The 19620-nt window shown below is 49.2% G+C and overlaps 1 protein-coding gene across 7 annotated transcripts in view; it reads left to right on the top strand.

The window, feature by feature from the left end:
• The window catches only part of BOC (BOC cell adhesion associated, oncogene regulated), a 77902-nt gene that overhangs the window by 44208 nt on the left and 14074 nt on the right, over positions 1–19620 (top strand). For 4 of the 7 annotated variants that reach the window (XM_081572090.1, XM_081572093.1, XM_081572092.1 and 1 more), the window contains exons 5-9: positions 11533–11679; positions 13482–13625; positions 15559–15852; positions 16211–16483; positions 18176–18483. In XM_081572090.1, coding sequence (XP_081428216.1) covers positions 11533–11679; positions 13482–13625; positions 15559–15852; positions 16211–16483; positions 18176–18483 — 1166 coding nt within the window. Of the gene's footprint in view, positions 1–4992; positions 5083–11532; positions 11680–13481; positions 13626–15558; positions 15853–16210; positions 16484–18175; positions 18484–19620 lie in introns of those variants that run through there. The other 3 variants (XM_081572094.1, XM_081572095.1, XM_081572097.1) reach the window with 2 other exon arrangements.

Here is a 19620-nt window from a genome sequence, read left to right as displayed (position 1 = left end):
CACCTGGGGGCTGTATTTCCCTAGGAGAGGAAGGGGTCTGCAGCTGAAAGCTGGGTCTGAAACTACCCGGCAGAGTGAGCGTGAGTCTTCCTCCTCTGCTGGGGGAGCTCTAGACAGCTCCACATGGGGGTGTAGTTGGAAAAGGAGAACTAACTTGAGCTTGAAATGCAGCCGTTTTATGCCCATACATGCTGTGTGCTTTACTTTGCCAGTTGGTCAAGAATGAAAGATACTGACTGCTAAGTCGCTTCAGTCATGTCCAACTCTTTGTGACCCACTGAAAGATAGCTTAAATGCCAAAGGTACTGAGAAACTTGAGTACCTAAATAGGAGATGACCTATTTAGGAATACCTTACAGCTTTAGGCCAAAGTCACAGTAACTCTTTTCTGCTTTCTACTAGTACAGGCAGAAATTCACACCTCACAGGAATCTCCTCTGGTATTCATCTTCAAAGGGCATGGGCAATACTAGTCCCATAGGTCTGGGACAAGCGCTCAGGCAAATGTGTGGTGTAAGCTCAGGGCATCATGGCAGCAACTTTCTGCACCACACAGCCAGGGTTCTAGTTCTCTATTTAGCAACAGTCAATATTTACCACACACACACACACACAAAAAGACTCAAAAATTCCATGGTGCATCTTCTACCAAGGACATGCTTAGAATTCCCCATTCCTCTCCTCAACCTATCCTTGGCACACTCAGCCACAGGCTTTAATAAAATCCTAGGTCCATTTTCTAAGCTAAGAGAAAAGGGAAGGACCACACAGTGAGTTAAACAGGTACAACTATAGATTCAATGAGCCAGAACAGACTTGGAGAAGCCTTTTGCACAGGAAGATGAGGGAAGCATTGATTAGTTTGCTTGAAATCCCTGGAACTCTTTAAAGAACATGATGTATGATGGTTCCTTTAAAATGAAAATGAATCAAGAGAGAGAATGAGTTCCTTTGCTCCCCCTTTTTGTGTGTATGTGTGTAAGAGGTTAGGGATTTCCACTCTGATCTTGTTTGTAGACTTTCAACCATTTTTTGGAATCTAGTAATAGTCCCAGGAGTTATAGAACAGTGAGTCTGTCTTGCAAATGGGACAAAATGTTTAAATAAAGGACTGTCACTTCACAGTGAGGAAAAAACGGTAAGCAAAAGGGGGAAAAACTTACTGAGGTAGAAACAGCATGTTGTTTTTCTGTAGGGAAAATTGTGCTTAATTTTTAGTGATGGTGCTCCTTTTCTACTTAAAAACATTTGAAGGAATCATAGAGTAAGACTTAGGCTATAGCGTGACACTTCAGCATACCTCTCAGCCTTGCCTCCTCCTCTAGACCCAGCAAATCTGCCATTTCCTTGGCTCGTCTCTCACTTTCCCTGGGTGCTCTATCTGCCTGTAACAATTTCCTTTCCATTCCCTTTCCCAGAAAATTCCCACCTCCCTTGGGTTAATAAGTGCAAGTCGCTCAGTTGTGTCTGACTCTTTGCGACCCCATGGACTATACAGTCCATGGAATTCTCCAGGCCAGAATACTGGAGTGGATAGCCTTTCCCTTCTCCAGGGGATCTTCCCAACCCAGGTCTCCCACATGGCAGGCGGACTCTTTACCAGCTGAGCTAGCCACAAGGGAAGCCCTGGTGGCTCAGACAGTAAAGCGTCTGCCTACAATAAGGGAGACCTGGGTTCAGTCCCTGGGTCGGGAAGATCTCCTGGAGAAGGAAATGGCAACACACTCCATTATTCTTGCCTGGAAAATCCCACGGATGGAGGAGGCTGGTAGGCTACAGTCCATGGAGTCACAAAGAGTTGGACACGACTGAGCAACTTCACTTCACTTTGGGATAGTAAATTCCTTCTCAGTGTTCAACCTTCAACTGTCTTCTTCTCTAGGAATCTTTTCTTGACCCCCCTTGACTCCCTAGGTCCCCTCTTTCGAGTTCCCTGCCATCCTGTGGTCACTTCTTTAGGCCTCTCCAGCCACCGTCTCTCTGCCCTTCACCTCTGTGATCACCTCACCGCGGCACACAGGGTGCGGCACACGCTTGCTACAAAAGGAGTGAATGTCTAGGGAGAGGCAGGCTCCCAGATAAGATGTGTTGAAGTCTAAAAGATCAAAAAGAGCGTGCAGAAGGCAGACAGATTTCTTCACCAGGCCGTGGTATAGTAGAAGTTTTGAGGAAGTAAATAAGAAAGGATAAAGCAACACTTGGGATGTAAACAAGCTGAAGATACAAATAGATTCAGGAAGGGTTTAGAAAAACTGATGGATGTCAGAAGCATAAGACATAAAAGAAATTAAGGTGTTGAAGGAAATTCCACCACCTTTGAAGACAGATGCCAGTGACTGTGGCTGCAGTCCTACCAGGCACCTCACGGGACCCTGTCAGAGGGGGTGGACAGACGGCACGCGTGGTCACCACTGCTTTTAGGACTACGCAGTTCCCAAGTGTGTGTGGAGAGAGGGGGCAGCGGGAACCACTGTGGACTCCACTGGCCTTAAGACACTGCCCCTACCTCTTACACCTGGAATTCTGTTTTTTCAGGGACATACTGAAGGGCTCACATCCATTGTTCCCCTGAACGCCTTGGCCTCGGTCTTCTCTCCTCTTTCTTCCTGTACAGGCCGCCAGCCTGCCAAACTGTGCCAGGAACCAGTGCTGGCTCTGATGAGTCCAGACCACCGGGGTTCACATTAATTTTCCCATGGCTAAGTTTCTAGTTTATATTTGGTTGATCAGAGAAATATGTGTGATGTGGGTTGCTGGCAAGTAAATCTTTTTTTCCTTCTTCTCTCTCTCCCCAGTGTATTTTTTCAAACCATTTTATTCCTTCATGTAATCCAAAAGAAACTCCCTAGTTCTACTAGCCAGCCCTACCTCACAGCAGCTCTGGAGTCAGATAAACGGGATGGTCTACAGACGTTGTCTCTGTTCATCTGGCTGCCAGACTCAGTGGAGAAATGGCTCCCATCCTTGACTTATTTTCAAGGATTAATAGCATTTCTCATTCTCATGTGTCTTTTTTTTTTTTTTAATATTTTTAATTGGTTCAAGCCAAGAAATTCCTGAAGCATGAGGCCAGTTTACTGCAAATCATTTAATGACACTGCAAACTAGGTTCTATTTTCCTTCTCCTTCCTCTCACACTCCTCTTTTTTGCCCTGTCTCCTGTTGTGCCCACCTCCACTCTTGACTTTGATCTTCTGCCCTCTTCCCTGTGGCTCTTTCATCTCTTCTCCACCCATAGCTTTTTCCTGCTACTCAAATCTGGGTGCGTACCCCACCTTAATTCAAAAAAAAAGAAACACATGATTTAACAGCTAATGTGCTTAGCATCTGCAAAGATGTTTTTCTTTTATTTTTTACCCTCATAGGAACTGTTTTTATTTAAGTAAAAGAGAGCATGCCTTACTTTCATGAGAAAGTGTGTTTGCAAAATTTCATGTCACGTTTCCATGGCTGTCAGGAGAGAGCTCTGGAGCCAAAATTATTTATGCAATTGAACAGGCAGAAAAAAAATCCTCAAGAGAGCAAATGTATTTGTCCACTCTTCCAGCCTGCAAAAGGAGAAGTGCTCACTCCACCAGCCCCCCTTTTAAACTGCCTAGAGATCGAGGTAACCTAATCTAGGCTGGCACGCTGGTGAAGGTGGCAGGGACTACACTTAGGGACACTACTCTTGCGAATTGTTATAGCCAGCCTTATGTGTTGCTTTAACTGTCTTTTCGATTAAAGTCCCCCATGGTTAGGAACTATGTCTTTATCTTCTTGGTATCTTCTGCAACTTCAGCCTGGCTGAGTGAATGAATAGTGATGTCTGGAGGGATGGTATTGTGCCAGATGCCAGCTACAGAATATGCTGATTTTGCTCAACTTTGTGGGCTCCCGTTGGGTCTGACTTCAGTGGTCTGTGTGCCAGGGCTATGGACTGGTGATAGGCTTAGTCACTCCCCAGAATGCGTGCCTCTGAGAGGCCTGCCCATCCCACAGTCAACCCCATCCACTCATCAAGAGCAGGCAGTTCCATCTCTAAAGGCAGCACCATTAGGCTCCAGCCTCCACTCCAGTTCTGCAGTCCATCACCATGGCTTTCCACTTGTAGAGGATTTTCTTTCAGAGGCTTGATCTGGGGGTCATGCCATGGCTCCTCAGGTGACTTGGATACCAAGAGTTATGCTGTGATTCTCCTCCCACCCGTGAAGTAGTTCAGGGCAAAGAGCCCACCCAGGGAGGCAGGTGTGGGGCCCTTCCCCTGCTCAGACACCACGTCCAAGTCCATCCATAGAGCAGTGAGCCATGCACTCTTAATTTTACTCACCTTGTAATTTTGCCACCTTTCAAAAGGTGCAGGGCCAGACCACAAGGTTGGTGTGTCACTGGGGTACTCCATTAGGTGAAATCTTTCTACACTTTGTAACACTGGCCATAGATGCAGGAAGCCAGTACAGGGACAAGTTGAGCCCTGGAGGCAGGAGAGTTGGGAGATGGAACGATCAGTCAGCCCAAACTTGCTGATGGCCACAAGGCTGCCCCGCCACCCTGGCAGCAGTGCCAAGTGAGCCCAGTGTGGTGCCCCTGCAATCAGTGGATCACATCCAAGCCTCAATAGAAGAGTACAGGCTTGTCCTGTGAGCCCTGAGAACAGGCAGGAGGGAAGGGCAAGACTGACCAGACACAAGAAATGCCAGGATGGATTAAAAGCCAGAATGTTTGTAATCGTTCAGCTGAGGTGATGGAGATGGGGATGTTGGTAACTCTAGGCAGCCTCTATCTGAAGGTGCTGTCTTACCTGACTTCTTAAGCAGAATTGCACTTGTAATTTGCACCCTAAGGGAGGATGCTTCCCTGGTAGCTCAGCTGGGAAAGAATCTGCCTGCAATGCAGGAGACCCCAGTTCGATTCCTGGGTCAGGTAGATCACCTGGAGAAGGGAACGGCTACCCACTCCAGTATTCTAGTATTCTGGCCTGGAGAATTCCATGGATTGTGTAGTCCATGGGGTCACAAAGAGTCAGACACGACTGTATGACTTTCACTTTCAAGGGAGGACTCGGAGAAGAGGATCAAATGAGGAAACTCCTTGAAAGTAAAGGTTAGGTTTATTGATTACATGGGGGCATTTTTAGGAGGCACAAGGCACCATGTAATGGGGCATGGAAAGTATGTAAGAATTGAAGGATGAGCCTATAATGAAGATCTAACAATTCTGTATTATGAGAATGTAAAAACAAACACTAAATATTGTGATTTAATTCATAGATCTACTGAACCTTTTATTCATAAAGGAAAGATCAAGGCTAGACTGTGGAGAGAAAGAAAGTCAAGTCAAAAGGGGCTCAAGATAAAACTTGTCAATTTGTCAGTTTCACAAATGATCCTGATGGTGACAGCCACACTCACATGCCTCTAAAAGTTTTTATTTTCCTTCTTTTTTTCCCACGGGCAAGAAGGTAGGCACCTGATCTCCCCTGAGAATGTGAAGAGGAAACTCAGAGCACATTACATGATTGTATCCAAACAGATCCCTGTCACCTGTGTATCCAAAGCTCCTATGGAAGTGATTTATCAGAAGATACATGTTCTGTTAAGAAATTGAGTGTTTAGAAGGCAGGGAGCTGTGCAGGGTTCTGTATGGAGCCTAAGATGTTAGGACTTTCTCAGAAAGTGAAAAGTTCTGGGACTAATAAAGAAGGTCTGTAAACTCAAGAGATGGCCCCAAAGACCAGGGCTTCTGACCTGTTGAGAGCTGAGGAACAAGAGTGGGCCTCGTGGCATTTGATTAGTGCAGACAAGTTAATAAAATAGCTGGAAGAATACACAGAGAGGATGCAAAAGAAGGGTCTGAGGGAAGGTAAGAGGATTAAAGCTGCAAAAACATTCCTCTAATGGATTTCTCAAACACACCAGCCAACAGGCAAGGGCAGGTGTCCTGTCAAACCATTTCCCCCATGAAACCTGATCCATCATTCTGCAGTGAGGCTGGAGGCCTGCTAACCCCATTTGGAACTGAAGGGCCTGCCCCTTATTCCCAGGGAAGTGCTCTGAGCAGCCCAGGGACTCCCCAGGAAACTGGCTTTGCAGACAAAGGGGCTTGGGAACAGGCTGGTTTTCTTCATATGCAGCCAACTAGATCTCTCTGCATCTGCCTCTCATCTGGTGGCTGATTAGGCTGTTATTGATCATGAAGCCTCTGCCCCTCCCTGGCCTCCTTCCTGCCCAAAAAGTACTTGAAAAGGGGGTGCTGAGTTTCAGATCGCTCATCACTTCATTACTCTGCCTTTGATCCCTTAGTGAAACTCAACTTTTGCTCCACCAGCCAAATTGGGAGCATTTGTCTAGTGAAGCAACAGCTAAAACTTAAGCTCAGGGTGCAGGGTGGGAGGAGGACAGGGCCTGGGACCCAACTGCTGCTTACTTGTTGTGAAGCCAGTAGGCTCGCCTGCCAGTCGGCCCTTGTGGGGAGCTAGAAACCCAGCTGGGGTGTCCTGGGTCCTGCCTGCCTGGGCTGTTGTACACATGTTGGCATCAGAACAGAAGGGCCTTCTGGCTGCCTGGCTGACCAATGCCTAGCTTTGTGCCTCCCTCACTGCACAGCCCACTGTCTCCAACCCAGCAGTGAATCCTTGGCATGCACAGAAGGCCCCTGGAAGGGCCTAGGGGTGTGTAGCATTTTCCAGTCTTGAGTCAGTGAGGTGTGTACGTGGAGGAGAGTGTGCTCTGTGCACAGATAAGTTCTCAGTTACAGGGGGCAGGAGCCCGGGGCTAAGCTGGAAATGGCATTCTGAAGCCAGACTCCTTTCAGTTACTCATCTTTCTTGCAAAATACTCTGTTAGGCTTAAGTATATTCTTGCTTGAGGCAGATTTTCTTGGAATGAAGTAAAGGAAGAGGGTGAAACAAAAACTCAAAAATTCTTGGTGGAGTAGTTTTAGATTTATTAGACCGTGCAAGAGACATGCTTCTCAGTGACTGAGGAATTTTCCAGATGCCCCTGAGCTCACATGCTCACAGCTCTCTCTGTGGGGAGTCTCCTGACTTGGCAGGTATGCTGTGCTGAGGAGGATTAAGGCTTTTGCATTGCTGAAGTACTTTGCTTATGAAAAGCAGGTAGTAACATCCAGCTAGAACTCCCTGAGCACAGGCTGTCCACCCTTTCCCACAGTCCACCTTCCTCCTCGTTGAGAGAAAATGCATCCGTTCTCTTGGCTGAGAGGTTCAGGGAGGACTGGGCAATGGATTTTGGGGGGCCCAGTGCAATGTGAAAATATGAGGTCCCTTGGTCAAATGTTATTTAAAATTTCAAGGCAGTGATAGCAGAGCATTAAACCAAGCATTGGCCTCTTCCAAGTGAGGGGCCTGGCACAGCTGCACAGGTTGCATGCCGACAAAGCTGGCCTTGGGCACCGTCTTCCAAACTATTCATTCAACAAGGACTCAATGAACGTGGTGCCTTCTGAAGACTGTGCAGTGGTGCTTGGGGCTGGGGCACGGAGTGCAAAATTGATAGTTTTGCCCACTAGGAATTTGCAATTTAGTTAAGGTTAGATATCACCAACACAGCTTCCCTCGTAGCTCAGTTGGTAAAGAATCTGCCTGCAATGCAGGGGACCCATGTTCGATTCCTGGGTCGGGAAGACCCCCTGGAGAAGGAAATGGCAGCCCACTCTAATATTCTGTCCATGGAGAATCCCGTAGACAGAGGAGCCTGGCAGGCTACAGTCCATGGGGTTGCAAGAGTCGGACATGACTTAAGAGACTAAACCACCATCACCAACACAAAATTAAATAATGATGAGATGATTCCTTAAAAACCCAGAAGGCTCTGCAACCACCCAAAGGAAGAAATCCATGAGAGATCTCACCTTGACCCACAGGAACCACTTGTATTCAGCCTGGAAAGTGAAATGGGGCTATAGAGATGAACCACACATTCATCATTTTTACCGCACTACTTGGTGAATAGCATATATTTCTTCTAGTGTTATTTTCATTTCAGTTATTGTATTTTTCAACTCTGGTTGTGCTTTATACTTTCTAATTCTTGGTTTAAAAGCATCTTGTAACTTCTCATACATTCTTTTCTCAAGTTCTTGGATCTTTAGAGTCATTGCTCTGAACTCTTGGTAGATTGCCTGTCTCCACGTCACTCATTTGTTCTTGGGTTTTGTCTTGTTCCTTCTCTGGAACATATTCCTGTCATGGCATTTTGTATCTATATTTGTATGAATGTGGAAGGTTAGTTATCTCTCTCAGCCTTGGAAAAGTGGCCCTCTGTAGGGGATTCCTGTGTTTGTATGTATGTGGAAGGTTAGTTATGTCTCTCAGCCTTGGAGAACTGGCCCTCTGTAGGGGATTCCTGTGTTTGTATGTATGTGGAAGGTTAGTTATGTCTCTCAACCTTGGAGAAGTGGCCCTCTATAGGGGATTCCTGTGTATCTCAGCCTTACATTCCCCTCTTGTCACTCTATGGCCAGAGACCAGCAGGTCCCAGGGGAGGCTCTGACCTGTGTTTGTGGACTTAGTTCCACAGGCTGTGTGATTGTATTTTTCTTGCTTTCTGGTGTCTGCCCTCCCAGTGTGTGACTCTGGGCTAGAGGCTTCTGCAGGCTTCCTGGTGGGAAGGGCTGGTGCCTGTCTACTGGTGGGTGGAGTTGGGTCTTGGCTCTCTGGGGGTCAGGACCATGTTTAAAGGTGGTGTGTGCTCAGGAAGTCTTTATTTTTAAACATTTATTTGGCTGCATCAGGTCTTAGTTGCAGTGCCTAGGATCTTCGTTAAGTCATATGGGACCATGCAGTGCACAGACTCTGTGCGGCGCAGGCTCAGTAGTTGCTCTGAGGCATGTGGGATCTTTAATTCCCCAAAAGGGGATCCAACCCACGTCCCTTGCATTGCAAGGTGGATTCTTAACCATTGGACCACCAGGGAAGCCTCTCAGGAAGTCTTTAGGCCGCCTACCTGCTGATGGGTAGGACCATGTGTTCCCACCCTGTTGGTTGTTTGGTGTGAGGTGTCCCAGCACTGGAGCCTACAGGTGTTGGGTGGGGTCAGGTCCCAGTTTTAATATCCTAACAAGATGTCAGCCTTCAGGTGAGTACTCCTGGATATGTTTGCCACCAGCTTTTATGTCCTAAGAGAGAGCCACAGCCATGCACTGCCTCCCCGGAAGACCCTCCCAAGACCAGCAGGTAGATTTGGGCCAGGCTCCTATGAAGTCATTACTTTTGCCCTAGGTCCTGGTGTGCATGAGACCTTGTGTGCATCCTCCAAGAATGGATCTCGATTTCCCCCAGTCCTATGGCACTCCTGTGATCAAGCCCCACTGGCCTTCAAGGCCAAATGCTCTGGGAGCTCCTGCTCGTCATACCAGACCTCCCAAGCTGGGGAGCCTGCCATGACCTCAGCACTCTACTGTCACTCCTGTAGGAGAATTTCTTTGACATAATAATTCTCCATTTTGTGGGTCGCCCACCTTGGGGATATGGGATTCAATTATATCTCAAGTGTGCCCCTCCTACCATCTTGTAGTGGTTTCTTTGTGTTTGGATGTAGAATATCTTTTCTGGTAGGTTCCAGACTTTTTTACTGATGGTTGTTCAGCAGTTAGGTGTGATTTTGGTATTTTCGTGGGAGGAGGTGAGCTCGAGGTCTTCTATGCTGCCATTTATCCTAACAACATGTATTTCTTATCTCACACTTATTAGACCTGTTTTACCTCTTTCCTGTGACCCTGGAAGTAAACACTCAAGAAACATTCTATTTTCAAAATATCCACACTTGGATAAAAAGTTGATGGAAAATTTGTTGTGCTAAGCCCTTGAGCTCATAATGTCAACCCAGCTCAACTACAAAATCTGAGTTCACAAATAGCATGCATGGGCATCTTGTACCTGACTGGAGGGGCCAGCTCCAAGAATCATTCATTTGGTCATCTAGCATTCACTGAGCATCTACTTAGGCTGGAGGACAAGATAACAAGACTTGGTCCCTGACCCTAAAAAGTTCACGGTTGAATATTGGAATCAAAGGGACAATGATCCTTTCATAGAAATAAAAGAGCTTTCCTGTGCTGCTCTGGCTTGACTTGACTAAGAACTTCTAGAAAGTTGCGTTAAGTGGGAAACCTCCTGACCTCACTGACTGCCATCATCACAGGGCGCTCCTTGGTGACAGTAGTTTGTTTTTGATAATTACCTCATGTCTTCTGTGAGAAACTTGACTCCCAACTGCTGCTGTTGCCTTGTCTGGGAACCAACCACACAGGCAGGTGGAGTCTTGCTGTGAACTGCAGTTACACTGTGATGGTATCAGTTCTCAGGAGCTGAGTAGAATGTGGTGTGGTCAGCACTCAGAGAGGGTGCCTCCAGGGCACCTTTGTGGGGAGAGTGTCTGGGTAAATATTTTCATCTCTCTTATCTTATTCTCTATTAGTTTTATTTCCTCTCTTAAATTCAGCTACAGTCCTGAAAACCGAATTTGGCATGTGATTTTGTTGCACAAATGGCCCATTTTGTTCAGTGATTTGGCCTCAAACAAAGAGAGTTTTGTTGTGTGAGCTGCTGGATTGTTTGGGAAACATCCTGCTTTTGTTCCAGATGGATCTCCATCCAATCCAGTTTAAATCCCATCTTCCTGCCACCAAGGCAAGTTAGAAGAGACTGCAGCCTGGTGTCAGGACCTCAGTTCCCCTGCATTCCACTACCATTAAACCCCACTAGGGACATTCCTCTTTGCCTTAGAAAACCCTTTGGGTATCCACAATCTCCATCCCCAGCCCAGAGACAGAATTAGCCATGACATGACATACTGTCGGCTCTTTGTTTCTGCGGATGGGAAACCCGAGGTTACGCAGGCTGACTATAAGCACTATACAACACAATTTTATATAAGGGACTTGAGTATCTCCATTTTAGTAGCCACTGGGGCACCTGGAACCAATCCCCAAGGATACTGGGGGAGGACCACATAGCTTGTGCGTAGCAGGAATCAGCCTTCTGGTTGTAACTATGGTTGGCCATCAAGCAGAATCTCAGGCCTTTCACTTTTTGATGTGGATGTCTGGTTAGAAGGCTATTCTTGACTGAACTGGAAAAAAGACATAACCATTCTCTGTCACTGTTCCTTTCAGTTTCTGTGAGCTGTGCCAGGACATTTGTGCCTTGACCATGACCCATTTCTAGCCAGGTTCAGTGGGGCCAGTGGGCCTAGGCCCCTTGCTGCCTTATGTCAATGTAAGAGAAGAGGCTGGTCTGTGTCACAGGCACCACTTGATGGAATTCTCTACACTCACCCACCGGCAGCTTATATACACCCAGTTGTACTCACAGGCAGTGATGCGAGCCACACATTCCCTCCTGTAAACTCTACACCACAAAAGGCTGGAGGAAGGACTCAGAGCACCCCCAGAGGACCCCTCAGCATGTGAGGTTCTTGCAGCTGTAGACTGTGACTAAAGACACTGAGGCACGAGCCCAGCCTGAAATAGCGCATTGTTCACCTCTCTCTTCCATCTAGACCCAACCAGCCCCTTCTCTTCTCTCCACAGATCTCCAGGACTTCAAGTTAGATGTGCAGCATGTGATTGAAGTCGATGAGGGGAACACAGCGGTCATTGCCTGCCACCTTCCTGAGAGCCACCCGAAAGCCCAGGTCCGGTACAGTGTCAAACAGGAGTGGCTGGAGGCCTCCCGGGGTGAGTAAACAAGCAGGAGCCCGGAGGTTGGGGCCAGGAGGGAAGTTGGTGCCTCTACAGTGCCTCCCAAACCCTGTCAATGCCCCACAGCACCCTCCCCATGCTGCTCAGCCACCTGCTACCCTAAGATGCAGCTCTGCGGGATACTGAAGGGCCTCAGAGTGGAGGTCCCCTGAACCTATCACAAGGAATCTCCTCATCCTTTGAGGCCCCGCCAGATGTTGCTGAGCTGTTGCCACTACTGGATCAGAGCTCTCAGCTCAGAGTTCCAGACCCTCCCTGTGCCATCTTCCTGCCACCAGGCGCGCACCAGAAGGCTGCCTGACCAGAAGGCTCACCAGAAGGCGAGCCAGATGTTCCTAGAGCTGTGGGCTCATTGGTGGGAGGCGGGGCTCTTCCCTGCACAGTAGAGCAGTCTCTGTAGTGGAATCTGAGGTTTTCCCTCTCCCCGTCTTCCTGGTGTTGCAGCCATCACAGCTTCCTGCTCAGGCCACGGTGGGCATGACACCTGGTCCAAGGGAGACCAAATGTTCATCCGCAGAGTGCCCACAGGGCACTTCCTCCCACAGATGACCTGCACTTAAGGCCAAGTAGACCCTGTGGCTGGACCCTACGCCTCAAAATGTATACCTTTTAAAATGTCCTAGAGATTTTTAAATCTTTTTGTTAACTTTCTGGTTATAAAAGGAGTATATGTTTACTATAGAAAATACAAAAAAGTATTTTTTAAAAGATCAAAAGTCTAATCCTGCCACTCAGAAATAACCAGAGATTAGAGTATGAATGTCTACTGTCCCTGGCAGTGGTCCCTAGAGGAGGCCTGCCCATCCCACAAGAATCAAGGGCTTTTTCCTTCCTATTTGGCATTTGCTTAAGCAGCTCATGCCTGGGGTGGCCCAGTGACAGGCAGGCACCAGACTCAATGAGCTAGACTGCAGGGACATCCAGATAGCCAAGAGCAGGCCACCAGAAAGCTCAGAGCTGATGACCAGTGCTTTGCCTTTCAGGAAACCAAACACTATCCTAGTTGCCAGGTGTGCAGATACTATGAATCTGTCCCCTGCAGACAGAAGCTGAACTCAGCCCTGGGACCCCACCCCTGTGACACCTCGATGCGAAAGCAGACAGAGCCTAGCAGGCCAGTGATGCAGAGGGAAGGGCTTCCATGGTATTCATGGAGAGGGCTAGGGTTGGGGATTAGAATATTCCTCCCTGGCTGTAGAAATTCAGCAGTGAGATGGCTCAGAGTTGTGACCATGACAAAGACTGATGGGAAATTCTGAAGGCAATTCCCTCCTTCCTGGTGGCTTGGAGGAATGATCAGCTCATCTCTCATGTATGCAGCACGGCCTCTCGGTCCTAACAAAAGTGTCTGAGGCATCGTACATCATGCCATCTTACAAGTGAAGAAACAGGACCTGAGAGGTTAATTAACCTGCCCAAGATCACACAGTTAGTGTATGGCAGATCCCAAATCCTGCTTCCTTTCTGTGCTGCTTGGCACCCTTGAAAATATGAAATACTCCTCCACAGGCCTGTGTACAAACTCAGGGTGGCGGTGGGGTGTCAGCCAGCCAGTTTGTTAGCTGGTTGTGTAGTATCATTCCTGGCACTTCTATACCACTTGGTGTGAGGTTTCATGAGGAGAGTAGCGTTTTCAGTTTGGACTTGTTGGGACTCGGGTCAGCTTCTGGCTTCTGCCCTACCTGCCCCGAACCTTTGCAGGAGCTGCTGGGTGCGCTGTTCTGGGCCCACACTCATGCCCTGCCCTCCTGCCCTGTCCTCTCCTCTCCTCTCCTCAGATAACTACCTGATCATGCCGTCGGGGAACCTCCAGATTGTGAACGCCAGCCAGGAGGACGAGGGAATGTACAAATGCGCCGCCTACAACCCGGTGACGCAGGAAGTGAAGACCTCAGGCTCCAGCGACAGGCTGCGCGTGCGCCGTAAGGGGCGGGTCTCGCTGATGGGGCGAAGGCAGCGGGTGGGACCTCCGGGACTCGGGATTCAGTGGCGGTGGGAGGTCTCTCCTTCTGGTCTCTCTCTCTGCACGTGGCCCTCGGGCTTGGCTAGGGGGCGGGGGTGGCTGAGCTCACTGGTCTTGTCAGCGCCCTGTGAGGGACGTCGTCTGACTCCTGCCTGTTGAGAGCTTTCCTCCGCTGTGGTACTTTCAGAGGAGGGGGACGGGTTGGGATGTGTGTTCTGGGGCAGGATAGATGACAGGAGCATTTGTGCCTCTGTGAGGCCACCAGGTCTGCCTTGCACTGCTCTGCGCTGCAGAAGCGCCCAGCATCTCTCTCTGGGGACAGTCCCTGGAGGCCCACGTCACTCTCCACTTCTGTGAGAACAACGGCTGCCTTGGCTGAGCGAGTCAGTCCTGTGCGGCAGGCGCTTTTCCAGGTTCCCGTGTATTCAGTAGAGTGACATTTATGTGGAGTTAGAGTTTAGAATTGGCACCAGTGGCAGATTTACCATGAAGCTGGAGAATCCCAGGGACGGTGGAGCCTGGTGGGCTGCTGTCTATGGGGTCGCATAGAGTCGGACATGACTGAAGCGACTTAGCAGCAGCAGCAGCAGCAGCAATGAAGCAAAACTTCAGTGGGTCCTTGCTCACCTAGTTTTGTATCTGTTCAGTTCAGTTCAGTCACTCAGCCGTGTCCGACTCTTTGCGACCTCATGAATTGCAGCACGCCAGGCCTCCCTGTCCATCACCAACTCCCGGAGTCCACCCAAACCCATGTCCATCGAGTTGGTGATGCCATCCAGCCATCTCATCCTCTGTCGTCCCCTTCTCCTGCCCCCAATCCTTCCCAGCATTAGAGTCTTTTCCAATGAGTCAACTCGTCGCATGAGGTGGCCAAAGTATTGGAGTTTCAGCTTCAACATCAGTCTTTCCAATGAACACCCAGGACTGATCTCCTTTAGGATGGACTGGTTGGATCTCCTTGCAGTCCAAGGGACTCTCAAGAGTCTTCTCCAACACCACAGTTCAAAAGCATCAATTCTTCAGCGCTCAGCTTTCTTCACCATCCACCTCTCACATCCATACATGACCACTGGAAAAACCATAGCCTTGACTAGACGGACCTTTGTTGGCAAAGTAATGTCTCTGCTTTTAAATATGCTATCTAGGTTGGTCATAACCTTCCTTCCAAGGAGTAAGCATCTTTTAATTTCATGGCTGCAATCTGTAATACTGTATATTTCTTCAAGAGGGACTCCTAGCTGTGTAAGTTTCAGATCTTACAAACATTGGAGCTGCCCTTGGTTGGTGCGTAAAGAAATATCACACATAGTGTGCTTCTTATGGGGTTCTGAGGAAGGTCCCGTGTAGGAGAGCGGCACTCCTCTCCATCAGTTCTGTGCAGTTTCTACCTCACTTTAAAAAAAGCTCTCTGCTTCCTCAGCTGAGCACCTGATGAAATACTTGATCGGCTTTCGGATATGAGAAATGTGTATCTTTAAACCAGAAAGTGTTTCCCAGGTGGCACTAGTGGTAAAGAACCTGTCTGCCAGTGTAGGAGACGTAAGAGACACTGGTTTCATCCCTGGGTCAGGAAGATCCCCTGGAGGAGAGCATGATAAACCACTCCAATATTCTTCCCTGGAGAATCCCATGGAATGAGGAGCCTGGCGGGCTATAGTCCATAGGGCTACAAAGAGTTGGACACGACTAAAGCAACTTAGCACACACACAAACCATAGCTTTAAAGATCTATCCCACTCAGCCCAGCAGGATGCTCACCGCCAGGCTGTTTGATTCCAATTCCAACCCTCCAGGCTGCCTCCTGGGGTTGGGCTACCCAGAGCAGGGTGGAGGGGATCCTCTGCACCCCATCCTGGTCCCACACACGGTCCTTTCTCTCTTTGCCCATCCAGGCTCCACTGCCGAGGCTGCCCGCATCATCTACCCACCAGAGGCCCAGACCATTGTTGTCACCAAAGGCCAGAGTCTCATCCTGGAGTGTGTGGCCAGCGGGATCCCACCCCCGAGGGTTACCTGGGCCAAGGATGGCTCCAGTGTTGCCAGCTACAACAAGACACGCTTCCTGTTGAGCAACCTCCTCATCGACACCACCAGCGAGGAGGACTCAGGGACCTACCGCTGCATGGCCGACAACGGGGTTGGGGAGCCCGGGGCCGCAGTCATCCTCTACAACGTCCAGGTGTTCGGTGAGTGCCTCCTGCAGACTTTCTCCTTGGCCATCTCTTATCTGCATAGCCTCTCTAGAAGCTCATAAGCAAGATTCAGACAGGGTTACGTGCCTTTTGAGAGATCACATGCCGAGTGAGTGAGTGAGTAGGGGAGAACTGAGAGTGTAAAAGGCCTTGGCTCCCAGGGACCAGAGTGTAGGAGCTGGCAGTCCTTCCTAGTTGTGACTCTGATGGAGGAGATGTGGGGCCTTTCCTCACCTCTACGAGTGTCATGGGGAAGGAACGAGGTTTTCCCGACAGTGGTCCCCTCCCCAGCCTGTCTGGGCCTGGGTTGAAGGACTCTGCCTTCCTTACCTCTACTCTGGTTTCTTGGCAGAACCCCCTGAGGTCACCATGGAGCTGTCCCAGCTGGTCATCCCTTGGGGCCAGAGTGCCAAGCTTACCTGTGAGGTGCGTGGGAACCCCCCGCCCTCCGTGCTGTGGCTGAGGAACGCTGTGCCCCTCACCTCTAGCCAGCGCCTCCAACTGTCCCGTCGGGCCCTGCGGGTGGTCAGCATGGGGCCCGAGGACGAAGGTGTCTACCAGTGTATGGCCGAGAATGAGGTTGGGAGCGCCCATGCTGTGGTCCAGCTGAAGACTGCCAGGCCAGGTGAGTGCAGTCCAAGGGACTGGGACTCCAGCTGCACATTTACAGAACTTAAAGAAATCCAACTTAAAACCCCTGTGTATACAATAAATAAAAGTGGCTTTAAGTATAACATTTAAATGGGTCATTTGCACTACTGAAATTTTACAATTCTGACTTATTAGTAAGTTAATGTAAATTTTAACTTAACTGTGTTAGTTGCGCAGTCATGTCTGACTCTGTGACGACTGCGCAACTAACACTATTAGTTGTAAGTTCAAATTTATATTAACTTACTAATAAGTCAGAAGTGCAGATTTTCCGTAGTGCAAATAACCCATTTAAATGCTGTATTAAAAAAACGCTTTTAGTTTTCAGAATCTCTTGAGTTCCTAGAGTTCCATAGAACCCAGTTTGACAACCACTGGTCTAACGCAAAGCAAAGCATGTCTGTCTTTCTTAGCTTGATTCATTTCAGTTGACATGTGCATAGATCATAATTTTAATAATTGCTCGGCAAAGGCCAAGAATCTCCATGTAAGAAACAGGCTAGTATGTTCTGGTCTACATAGATTGAGCTGCTGTTTGCTCAGCATTGGTCTAGGCAATGTAGGGGATGCAGAGAAATGTAATAAAGACCCTACCCTCAAGAACTCTCCTAGGAAGGAAATAAAACTTACTGAAGAATCCACTGGAGAAAAATACAACCAGGAATAATGTTGAGTCAGTATTATCAGGGGCCAACCTGCTGTGGTGCAGGAGGTCAGGTAATAGAAACTGTCGTGGTCTGTGCGCAGGTTGGAAAAGAATTTCCGGACATGAGGCAGAAATAGAGGAGACTAAGGTTTACTAGAGTGGGAGACGCTGTTAGAACAGTGGGCCAGCTCAAAGGAGAGCCGAACCCTTTCACGGGCTAGTAGTAGTCAATTTTTATAGCCTCAAGACAGAGAACATTCCTACTGCAATGGTGGCATTAGGTGATTGGTTAGGATGCTATAGGGTGGATAATAGGGTGGGTATTTTACCTAATATGGGGTCAGGAAACTGGTGGGTTTAGATCCAGAGGCCCATGGCAACAGTTGCTATGGAGCTTGGTCAGTTCCAGAGATTTTTATCTTGTGAACTTGGTCCAGGGCTTCACACCTGTGATCTTGGTATCGGGCTCCACAGAAACTAGTGTTGGCAGAGTTCATGGACCCTTCCTGAAGGGAGTGAGGCCCATCCTGCCTCTGAGAGTCTCAGACACATTTACATTCATAGCTCACATCTCCAGGTCTCCACAGTGGAACAGGAAGAGGCCCACACGGTGCCATGGTACAGATCCCACAGTGAGAGGGGGACACGTCCCCATACCCCCACACACACACACACTCACACTCACAGATGTGAGAAAGAGGGCTCCCAGCACCTTGAGAGCAAATTGAGATAGTTCACTTAAGACACACGTGAATGCAAGAAAACAGGCTGGTGGCAGGAAGCCTGGGAGGGGCCCTCAGGCGGCCTTTCCACCCTGGCAGGGCAGGGGCACAGCCCTCCGTCCCCACAGAGCCTGGCAGAATATTGAGGGGACTGATGTCACCTCAGGTCCCCAGCCCAGGGCTCTTCTTGCCCTAGCAGCCCTTCCCTCTCCCCATTTTCTCTGTGGGGGGACGGCTGAGTAAGCGGCCAGGGAACTAACTGCTTGTCCCTACCTTCTCCCTCCTGCTTGTCCTCCAGGCACCACGCAGAGACCATGGTGGGATGCTCAGTCGGCCACTGTCACACCTCCAGTGCCACCCTCCAGACCTGGCGGCCCTGACCAGATGCCCAAGGGCCACCCAGGGCTATTGAGGCCCCCAGCGTCAGCGCAGCCAGACTCCCCACAGTGCCCCGGGGATCAGGGGCCGGTGGCCCCCGCCGAGGCGCCCATCATCCTCAGTTCACCCCGCACGTCCAAGACTGACTCATACGAGCTGGTGTGGCGGCCCCGGCATGAGGGCGGCAGCCGGGCACCGGTCCTCTACTACGTGGTGAAACACCGCAAGGTATGACGTCTGGTGTTGTGGCCACCTCACTGTGAGGCTGGTTGGGTATCTGCACACTGCCCATCTCCCATTGAACTGCTGAAGCCTGCAGGTGGTCTCCAAGGCTGATCACAAACTTCTGTGCCCTCCAGCATACTTGACTACCACCTCCCAGGAAGCTGGCTGTGAGTTGGGTGTTGGGGACCTGAGAGGCTCAGGAAAAAGCCATGAGTGTGCCTCCAGGTCTCAGGCCCGCCAACCAGCTTCCGGTCCCAAGGAGAATTCATAGACTTCCTGTTAACCATCCCCCCTCCTCTCCTCTGCCATTTGTTGTTGATGTTTTGTTGTTTAATCTAAGTAAGCTCTGCTGGGTACATACCTGCCGGAACTCTGGCGTGGCAAGCTAGCTTTAGAGCCAGGAAAACAAATATTTGTGAACAAGTGTTTTCTCTGAGGGCTACAAAATGCTGCCTCAGTTCTCAGGACTCCTCACAGCTCAGGTTTGGCAAACAGGCATTTGAGCTAAAAAACACATTGTGTTGTTCAGACCTCAGGTATTTCTCGTTGACAGAAGGAAGTCTGTCCAGGTGGATGTTTTGAGGGCTGTCAAGGAGGGAATCTCTGGGTCTGATGGGATCAGGGACAGAACTGGGCCCGCCTGTCCTCTTAAACACTGTGCCCTCTAAGACAGGATAGGGCCCCCAGGCTGCCACCCTCGTTCAGGGCTACACTCTCACCTGCTGCTCCCCTCAGGGGAGAAGGACATTTCTTTTAAGAAAATATCCTGGGAAACATTTCTGTTTATCCCAGGTGCATGCTGTATTCTTCCTAAGGCCATTGAAATGTGTGAAAGCATTAGTCCCTCAGTCATGTCCAACTCTTTGCAACCCCATGGACTGTAGCCCACCAGGCTCCTCTGTAGGATTTCCCCAGGCAAGAATACTGGAGCAGTTTGCCATTCCCTTCTCCAGGGGATCTTTCTGACCCAGGTTTAAAACCTGAGTCTCCTGCTTTGCAGGTGGATTCTTTACCATCTGAACCACCAGGGAGGCCCAAGGCCGTTAGACAGTAGAAAACTATTGTTCTTAAAGGGTTTTTAAAAATCTTATTTGATGAGCAATGCTTCCCTGGTGGCTCAGACAGTAAAGCGTCTGCCTG

The sequence above is a fragment of the Giraffa tippelskirchi genome, chromosome 2 (assembly GCF_054371585.1).
Source record: "Giraffa tippelskirchi isolate mGirTip1 chromosome 2, T2T-mGirTip1v1.2.pri, whole genome shotgun sequence".
NCBI classification, from domain to species: domain Eukaryota; kingdom Metazoa; phylum Chordata; class Mammalia; order Artiodactyla; family Giraffidae; genus Giraffa; species Giraffa tippelskirchi.
Note: the sequence above shows the minus strand (reverse complement) of the source record. Positions and strands in the feature narration are given on the sequence as shown.